Raw genomic sequence first — 10,292 nt, 5'->3', positions numbered from 1 at the left:
CTTTGTGGAAGTCCACTGGTGATATGATCACCATTTTTCCAAGAAGATATTCCCTCATGTGATGGAGAGCAGTGCCTAACACGTCTGTCTAAAATTGCTCACATAGGGTGTCTTCAGGTTCTTAAAGGAACAGTTCGGCCTAAAGTGAAAGTTCAGACAGTATCTACTCACCTCCATGCCGATGGAAAGTTAGGGGAGGTTTGGTAGATCAAAAAACATTTCTGGAGCATCACAGCAAAACAGCGGTGCAGCAATCTCCTTAACAACTGAAGAAGCTAGGGACTCAAAGAAGAAAAAATCGCTCTATACAGCTTGTCCAGCATGATCCAGGTCCCCAAAAGCCCCAAGATCCCAAAGGTATTTAAAAAGATGTTCTTTACAGTCTATTTAAAGCTGAAATCATCACTGCTGCTAAGTGTGCACCCCGTCTGAAGTTGGTGCACAAGTATCACCCTGCATCGAAGGTGTAAATAACCACCCACCATCAACCGCTTATCCAAAGTTGGGTCGCGGGGGCAGCAGCTTCAGCAGCAAGCCCCAGACTTCCCTTTCCCTGGCCACATCAGCCTACTCTGACTGGGGAATGCCCAGGCACTCCCAGGCCAGAGAAGAGATATAATCCCTCCACCTGGTCCTGGGTTTACCCCTAGGTTTCCTCCCAGTTGGACGTGCCAGGAACACCTCCCTAGGAAGGCGTCCTGGTGGCATCCTCATCAGATGCCCGAACCACCTCAACTGGCTCCTTTCCACGCAGAGGAGCAGCAGCTCTACTCCGAGTCCCTCCCGGATGGCTGAGCTTCTTACCCTATCTCTAAGGGAGACCCCAGCCACCCTGCGGAGAAAACCCATTTCGGCCGCTTGTACCCATGACCTCCTTCTTTCGGTGACCATAGATAAGGGTAGGGGCAAAAGTTAACCGCTAGATCAAGAGCTTTGCCTTCCGGCTCAGCTCCCTTTTCATCACAACCGTGCAGTGAAGTGCATGCAACACCACATCCGCTGCTCCGACTACAGTCGATCTCACGCCCCATCATCCCCTCACTCGTAAACAAAACCCATAGGTACTTAAACTCCTTCACTTGGGGCAAGGACTCATTCCCCACCTAGAGTAGGCAATCCACCAGTTTCCTACTGAGAAACATGGCCTCAGATTTAGAGGTGCTGATCCTCATCCCTGCCGCTTCACACTCAGCTGCAAACTGATCCAGTGAGCGTTGTAGATCTAAAGCCGATGGTGCCATCAGGACCACATCATCTGCAAAAAGCAGTGATGCGATCTTCAGGTCACCAACCTGTAACCCCTCCACACCACAACTGCACCTCGAAATCCTGTCCATGTATATCACAAACAGGATTGGGGACAAGGCACAGCCCTGGCGGAGGCCAACACCCTCTTGGAACAAGTCCGACTTACTTCCGAGTACACACTCTAGCTTTGAGAAAAAGGGACCCCCTCACCCCATACTCACGCAGTACCTCCCACAGAACATCCCGGGGACCTGGTCGTATGCCTTATCCAGATCCACAAAACACATGTGGAGTGGGAGGTCGGGGTCGGTGCCGACTCTCACAGTAAATAACAACTTTTCTTTATTTGGGGTCTCTGGGATTCTGGAGAATTGGATTACATCAGACAAGCTTTGAGGTCCATTTTGCTGTGAAGTTCAAGAAATGTTTGGTGGACTACAAAAACTCACTTGACTTTGACAGAAGTGTCTGTTGGTATTGAAAAGGCATGTGAATCGAGATGGAAAACATTTTTACATTTACACAAATGTGTCTGTGGTTCAACAATTCAGCCACTAGGTGTCCTACTTGAATCAATGTAAAATGTAAAAATTATTAAGTCTGTGAATTTATTTCCCTGAATTTCCTGAACCAGCAACCACCAGCATTGATAATTCCACCACAGTTAAGGGAAAGGATGGTTGACACCAACACTTTGGAAATCTTGAAACAGGGTTCTTGGTAAAATATTATCCCTGGGATGGATTTGGCCAGCATCAATGAGTCTACACATTTTTCCTTAGCACGAATCGTGCTTCTGTGTTTAAACTCAACCCTCTGTTATGGCACCGCTCCAAGTTTCTTTAACTGGATATGGAGTTCCTCCTCAGCTCCGCTTCTAGCACAGTGACTGACGTACAAATACTATTACTAACAAATGATTAAAATAAAATTTATTCTCAGAAACATATTTAGTTTAACTCACTTAAGGTAGACCTCTCAGTCTTCATATGTCTGTTTCAATGACACTACATAATATATACTCATGGTAGTAGATTATTTGGCATAATATTTTCTTCTTTCTTCCTTCTTTCTTTCTTCTTTTCTTTCATAATAATTACAGTTCAAAATGCAACTTAATGCACTTACAGGACTGCCAATGACGAACATTTAAAGACATCACAACTCACCGTAAACGTCAAATATACTTGTCACACTTTAAATTTTTACACAAAAATTAAAAGCGTTCCTTGTGGTAGCATACCAAAGAGCATACTTTAAATGATCAAAATATTCACATTAGACTTAATTCTTTCAGATCCTAACAGCAGAGTGGATCTGAAAGCTCTCAAGCTGAAAAATTTGTTAATTTACAAAAGGAGAGAATATTTTTTTTTAAATCATCTTTGGCAGCCGTCACAGTAAGGTATTTTTATTTTCATTGATTCAAGGGGGGTGCTTTATTTTCATTTTGCTAGAGTTTACAACCACGTCAATTAAGATTTCATGTGGCTCTAATCTGTTGGCTGGGGATGAAATTTTTTTCTAATCAAAGCCTGTGGAGAGAGGTGACCATATGCTACTTTACAACATTTTTATTACAGCCCAAATGTGAGAAAAAGATGAAGGCAACAACCTCAATCTGTGAGAGTTAACATGTTCAACTCTTCATCCAGCTGCTGCGTGGATATATTCACAGGGGTGTAGGGTACAGCAGGTTGAGAGCTGAGCAGTTTGTCACCTGTGACACTCAGCTCTCCGGAGGGTCGCAGAATGCTTGTTGGAACTTCAGGTAAATCTGGGATGGAATCCGGCTTCGACTCGTCCAACAAAGATTTCAGTTCCTCCTCTAACTCATCCATGTCTTCATCTGCAAAAAACACAACAAGTTTAGATCTCTGTGATATTCAATTGGGTCATTATCATTGCCAACTCAGACAGAATTCAGAACGTTTGAAAGTTGATGTAGATTTTCTCTAAATAAAAAAAAATCATGTACTTCTGTTATATTCATGGGTCCCAGCAAAATCCTGATCTGTGGCCCTCACTCTTTAATGCCGCACAAATTCACTTCTCGATATGAAAGAACTAACCTGATGTTGTGTTATACTGTGATGATAAAGTGTTCCCTTCATTTTTTTGAGCAGTGTATAATAATACCACACAAATTTAAAATTTGACAGCAAGAAAGTGAATAATAGTGGGGATATTATTTTTTGAAAATGGAAGATTCTTCTTTTCGGTTTAGAAAATAGTTAATTGTTATTTTTAATTACTGTCTACTACTATTTAATCAAATAAATGCTGTAAATAATCCTTGCAGTTTCTTGGATGTTCAGGACAATTTGAACCCAATCTAAAAGAAATTAAGCCATTGGCGAGGCTGAGAATACACATACATAAGAATCAAAAAGATCACTACATTTAGCTCCAACTTCAAAAATTCAAATGAAAAATGTATGTTTTCAATATAATCCATGACATGAACACGCACCAACCCATATATAAAATATATTTAAACTAGGAACTAGAGTAAGACTTACCTGCGCCTGTCACTCCACTGGATAAAGTTTGGTTCACCTCATCATGAGTGTCACACAACTGGTTAAATCAGAGAAAAGATACATGAGGATGCTTCAGTATAAGATTCAAGTTAATTATCTGGTTGACTCAAAAATATAAGTATGAATGAGTGTGACTGTACAGACTTTAGTAAAACATAATGGCGTCATGACTGCTTCATTTTTGTTATTTTGAAAAAGCAGGGCTGGGCAATATATTGTTATTACATCATTATCCAGGTATGAGAGTATATAGCTTCAGTTTTGGATATGGTTGTATTACGATGTGGCAAAAATATTTTCCTCTCCTGGTTTTAAAGGCTACATTACAATTGAACTTAAGTGACTGTTCAACTTGTTCTAATACTTGTCTTTACACACTTAGTCATTACATCTACATTACTAATGATTGTGAAAAGACATTCTCATTCCTACAGTGTTGTTGGAATATCAATACTGAGGTATTTGGTCAAAAACATTGTGATGTCAGAAAATGACTGAAAACCACCTCAACCATATACAAGTTTAAAGAAATATATACATTTATGGAGAATCAGAAATCTCAAATACTTCAATTTTCATCTCTCTTAAGCCTTCACGAAAGGGCATCATCACACCCAGACTGGCCGTGAGGGGAACACCTAAAGGTACCCTCAATCAATAATCAAGAGCCAGTCTCCACATACTACATTACAAGTGGTCTGAATCCGCTGATATAAATAGGATAGGCACATACCCCTACGTGTGTTTTGTTATTTTAATGTATGAATGCATGTACGAATTACTGTAAGTCGCTTTGGACAAAAGTGTCTGCTAAATGCCATTATACAGTCATGGTCAAAAGTTTACGTACACTTGAAAAGAACATGTATATCGTGACAGTTTTCAGTTCCAATGATTTGTACAGATCTCATGTTTCTGAACATGATTCCACTGAAGATGTGAACGGAGGCATCAGCAGATATATGTTCACAATATTATTTTTACGGCCCAGCCCTGAGACATTAGACATTTTTCTTTCATCCAATACAAAAGTTGAAACAGTTCACTTCTATTCAACCATGTTACCAGACATTAGTTTTATACCACCAGAGATCATGAAAAGTTTCTATTCAAATAATAAAATACATAATTCATGGTCCTAAAATATGCAGCTACCTCCTGAATTTGATCCACAAGGTTCTCAGCACGTTCCACTGTCACGTCATTCAGAGAGAGTCTCAGGGCCGCCACTCCAGCCTGATAGGCTTGCATGACCTACAAACATGTTCAACATTGTCTTAAAATACTCACCACAGATTTGATTATACAGACAGAAAGAATAGTAATGTCTGTCTGCTTCTCACCATTTTGTCGGTCTGTGACTGGGATATTCTGTCAAGGATAGCCCTGATGGACTCCAGTTTGGCAAACAAGTTGTTGGCTCTCATTTCTACCCTTTTGCGGCCTCTTAAACACCTCAGAGCCTGTAGGAAAGAGTGAGTATGACCACTGAACACTGTGCTCTGACAATAGGTAATGCAAATTTAAAATGATCTGTTGTAGTACCTTTGATTTCTTCCCTTCCGTCAACAGCATCCTTGCTTCCTCTTTGAATCTGCACTTAGATGATACAAAGCAGTTTTAGCAAAAATCACAAGTCTGATATCCAGAACATTTAAATACAATGCAGTAGCGATGTCCTGATCAGGTTTTTTTTTACCTCGATCCCAATCAGAGTCCTTTAATATTTAGTATCTGCCGATACCGAGTCCCAATCCGATACTTAGCCTTAACTTATATATTCCTGGGTAATGCAGCTGCATTAAGAAAAAAAGTTCCTGCATCCAAGCTGTTCTTTAATAGGTTTTTTTATTTTGTTGAAACAAAGTATATACTTTCATATGGCTCTTTCTTATTCTGCATATGCTATTGCAACATTGGCCTACCACCTTCCTTGTGTTAGCAGTTCAGTCTGTGACGCTGCGCTGTGACAGTAGACCCTCGTGTACAGCCAGCAGAAGTGTGTGCGAGACGAAGCCCACGCTTGGTGCCTTCATATCATCCACTGCTTTTTTCATATTCCTTACGTTGTCACGTAAAGTGACGCGGACACGTTGTTTGTCCATTTCACAAGCATTCAGCATCTCCTTGATTCAAATTCCCCAAATCAAATTTTGCTTATGGCCCCCAAAAGGCTTGGGCCAGCACTGGATGCTACATGTTGCCGTTGGACTGCTTTCGCTTTCTAATTAAGTTATTTCCACACTGCAGACATTTTATCCACAGGTTTGCCAGAATAACATTACGTGCATGTCTGCGTTTTGCCACAAATTGTGCTCTGATGTAAAAAATTGCCGATCCCGATCAGTGGATAAATGCCCATAGTGGCTACGATCCTGATCTTACGAATCAGCTCGGGACATCCCTAGAATGCAGTGCTTCTGACTATTAGTTCAACAGCTGTAAAAAAAAAAGGCTATTATACAACAAGTAGTTCCGACCAAGCAATCTGATTGGTCAACAAGAAATTTAGACCGTGCTCAAATCAGCATGACAGCACGCCTGACTCATTACTCAAAATATTACTCCGCCAAGTCTGTGGCAACATTGTAACTGTCAGAGCTGGAGCAAAAAAATAAAAAGTGCGACTTGAAATTCAAACTTTCTGCCGTAAAATGTGCAGAGGAAAATTCGGGAGAAGCAGCCGACAGACATTTCTCTGTCGACCCCAAGAGAGTTAGAGATTGGCGAAAAAATAAAACGGAGCTTCAGCGTTTGTCGAGGAGGACAGCAACAAGGCAAGGCTGCCTGGTGGAGGTAGGAAGAAGGCTAGCGAGGAGCTTGAGATAAATATGCGGGAATAGGTTATCAGCAAACAGGAACGACATGAGAGAGTGTCCTGCAAAATTATCAGGGTGATGGAGAAACAAATGTACATCACCGTGAGTGACAGCAGAGATGAGGAGTTTGCCTCGAGTGCTGGTTGGATAAATCGTTTCCTCCGATGATAGGAAGGAATTAAATGCCTGTCCCAAATAACTTCACTTGCAGAAGACAACTATTGCCCAGAAGGATGCCAGAGAATTCACAGAGAAGCAGGCGAAGTTTGTGACATTTTCATACCGGATTTTTGAGAGGAACGAATTAAACGCCTGTCCCAAATTGCCGCCTGGTCCCAAATAAAGTGATTGAAACAAATAAACGACCGGCTATTATTTATTTTCCCTTCGGTGTGACAGTCACTATTGTGACCACGGTGAATACGTTTTATAAAACTATAAAAGAAAAAAACAACAACATCTTTGTTATAACTTGGGCGATAAAAATAAGCATTTTCTGTATATCTGTGCAGTATCAATTTAGTTCGGGAAATTCCGAGACCGCGATAAAACATTAACGTCAGCTCAGAGTTCACTCATCTGGGACTAGAAAATCCTTTCTGTTGCCAGGTCGTTACTAAGGGTTGGATTATTTGCTGTAGGGGTAAACTACGTTCCATTACACATATGAGTCTACTGACGTGACTGATTTTGTTTCAGTTATTAGTCAGACCCCATGTGTTTCCATGGAAACGCACACTTGCAGGTTCAGTGCTGCTTGCTGCTTGCGGACCACACTGTCGTGCTCAAATGATGTTAAAGCACACCCTCTTGGGTAATATTGCTTAATTAAGAGCATCAAGTTGCACACACAGTTATTGCACATATGTACACCTTATTGTGATTATCTAAAATAAAAGTACCAACTTCTTTACTTAAAGTACAGTATTATAGTCTGGTAGGTATTTGTAATCAACACAATCCATTTAAGTCCACACATCATCAATCAATCCTTATCCTACTTCTACTTAAGTTCATATTTGAGTTGATATACTTGTCAGCCTGAAGGCCCAGTTTCTCCACCCGCTCTCCCAACAGCTTCTCACTGCGCTGCAGCTGATAGATTCCGATATCAACATCACTGACTGGCGAGACACGATCTTGGCCAGGCTGACAAAACTTAACGATCTGTAAAGAAGACACAGACAGAAAAAAAAACATTATACCAGCATACAGAGAAGAAAATATCCCTCAACAGGTTTTGATCTTGATGACTGAACAGTTTGTAGAATGCTAGATTATACTTTACCTTCTCGCCTTCGTGCAAAAAAACAGTCACTTGTTTGTCCCTCTGCAGCTGCAGGAGAGCCATGCACAGGGTGCTCTCATCAACACACACGTCAGAAGACAGAGTACACAATTCTTGAAATGACAGGATGGAGCTGCTTGCAAATTCACTGCTCCTGTACACCCTTAGTAATTCTGCGGCTTTCTCCTGGAATACAAAAGATAACAGATTTTACATCCAGCAGCTGGCAACATGGCTTTTCTTGATTAATTTAAGGCTTTAACTGATGATTAGGTGAAAATCTTGATCAGTGTTTACCAAAGCCCAAGATGACATCCTCAACTGTCTTGTTTTGGGTATAAATAACTGCAGCTCTAGTCTCATTAATAGACATAGGGATATGAATCTGTTGGAATAAAACAATGAATGGAGACTCATATATAAAAAAAGTCAGTTAAATGTAATGCATAGGATTAGAGCTCCAACAATCATTTGAAATGTCGTCAACTATTACGGTAACTAATTGATAATTGATTAATTTTTTAAGAAAAGATAGTCAAAGTGCTCTGATTTCAGCTTTATTAAATGTGAATATTTTCTGGTTTATTTACTCCTCTATGCAGAGGTGGGAAGTAACAAAGTACAAATACTGTACTTAAATAGATCTTTCAGGTGTCTGTACTGTATTTGAGTATTTAATTTTTAAACTTTTACTCCCTACATTTGAAGACAAATACGTCTACTTTCTACTCCTTGCAATTTCTAAACTGGCTCATTACATTAGTTTTAATGCATTTGAGGGTATTGATTGATTTTCTATTATATTCAACACTTTACCAAGCCAAGATTTAGGTATTTGAAGTCATGTTATTATCCTATTGATATGCCTGAGATAGACATAAAGAAACCATTCAGCCTAGTTACAAGTTGTACTATGTCCAAAACACCTGTAGTCTAGTTGCAGTAGTCCACATACTGGTTTGCATTCTGTGTCAGATAATCACTTTATTTAATTAGGTCATACATTTGGACCAAGTGTTGTACTGGATATCTTTTGCAATAGCAAGACTGATGTTTATAATCATTTATCGTAAATTGTACAGAGTCATTACACTGGAGCCTTCAGTATCTATATCAGGAGAGGTAGACATGCTCAAAGGGTTAGTCATTCAAATCGAATCAATAATAATCAAACAAGCCCATTTGATCTTTCTCATTTCTTTTTGAAAAATATCATACAATTACACGTAAATCTGTCAGCTCTTGCATCCTTACAATAAATTATAATAATGAAAAGAAAATGCAATTTGACAAAATATGGGGAAACCATGTTAACAGTATGCATAAAATATAGGGGCAGTTTTCTTCGTAGATAAATACTATTTTTATTATGTGAACTGTGGCTGTGATGAATTGTTGACATTTATGACAATTTGAGAAGATGCTTAATATGTTTGTTGACGGGGATGGAGCAATGGAATTAATACATTAAGTAAAATTTTAAGTACAAAAATTGAGTTTAATAATAACTATGTTGCGCATAGCATCTTACTACTATCACATCATGTGGCACACAGTTCGACAAACCTTGACTAGTTCAATGACAACAAAGGACTCCTCCAGAGGCACCCGGCTGCCCCCCAGCAGAGTCGAAAACGTCCATTTCAGAGGTTTAACCAACAGCAGGCCGACACCCCAGGATAGCCAGCCACAGTCCACATTGGCAGCAAACTCGGACTCCCTCATCACCTTCCCACACCTGGCAGAAGTCAAAACATAGGTAAAATTAACCCAGAGAAGCACGACAGTGAGCAGTGACGGGGCAGAAAGATGGACGGTTACCTGGCCATGGACTGGATGACAGTAGGCAAACCGAGCGGGGACTTCTCTTTCCTCTTAAAGGTCTTGTTCAGCTCCTGAAGGCTGACACACACAGTGCCGCGGTGTCTGCAGTTCTTTACGACCAGAACCGTCCAGAAGTCCATTTTACTGTCCCAGTCTGTCGAGTTGACGTCTCGGTTCTCCTTGAAGTCGGAGAACATATATTCCATCCGCTCATCGTCGTCCCATTCAGGTGTCAGGTCCATTTCAGTGGAGTACTCCCAGCCTAAACTTTAGGCGGCTATACCGACCTGCTAGTTAACCCAAGAAGACGGCTAACACAGCTAACATTAACGTTAGCTAGCAACGAACCAAGTTAGGTTAGCTGCAACACCCACTATCTGTCCTCACTCCTTCCAGAAACAACTGTCACTGCTTAACGGATGTAGCATGTAAGCTAAAAAAATTCGTCTGTTCATGGAAAAGTGTAAGAAGTGTCTCACATGTCGTTGCCAGACATCAGAGAAGAACCTAATTTCGTCATGGTGTATTTATGTCTACGTATGGGAATATGACTGACGCTAGCGTTTCACG

At 40.5% G+C, this 10,292-nt stretch overlaps 1 protein-coding gene across 1 annotated transcript; it reads right to left on the bottom strand.

Annotated features, from left to right (window-relative positions):
- Window positions 1-2,163: 2,163 nt before the first annotated feature.
- chmp7 (charged multivesicular body protein 7) lies at window positions 2,164-10,291 on the bottom strand. Its single transcript, XM_030416858.1, has 9 exons — window positions 9,720-10,291; window positions 9,465-9,636; window positions 7,899-8,084; window positions 7,644-7,777; window positions 5,337-5,385; window positions 5,135-5,254; window positions 4,947-5,045; window positions 3,771-3,828; window positions 2,164-3,097 (listed from the first exon to the last, which is right to left on the bottom strand). The coding sequence occupies exons 1-9, from the start codon at window positions 9,962-9,964 to the stop codon at window positions 2,865-2,867; spliced, it is 1,296 nt and encodes a 431-aa protein (XP_030272718.1). The 5' UTR covers window positions 9,965-10,291; the 3' UTR covers window positions 2,164-2,864.
- Window position 10,292: the final 1 nt, after the last annotated feature.

This window comes from Sparus aurata, chromosome 5, assembly GCF_900880675.1.
Source record: "Sparus aurata chromosome 5, fSpaAur1.1, whole genome shotgun sequence".
Taxonomy (NCBI): Eukaryota; Metazoa; Chordata; class Actinopteri; order Spariformes; family Sparidae; genus Sparus; species Sparus aurata.
This window is presented reverse-complemented; position numbering and strand designations above follow the sequence as displayed.

Bases quoted from the DNA above. Each gene is read 5' to 3' on its own strand.
- chmp7 (XM_030416858.1), bottom strand. From the start codon at position 9,964: ATGGACCTGACACCTGAATGGGACGACGATGAGCGGATGGAATATATG. The intron at 9,637-9,719 runs GTAACCGTCCAT...GACTTCTGCCAG, and splicing joins GTCATCCAGTCCATGGCCAG to GTGTGGGAAGGTGATGAGGG. The intron at 3,829-4,946 runs GTAGCTGCATAT...TGATTTAACCAG, and splicing joins TTGTGGATCAAATTCAGGAG to TTGTGTGACACTCATGATGA.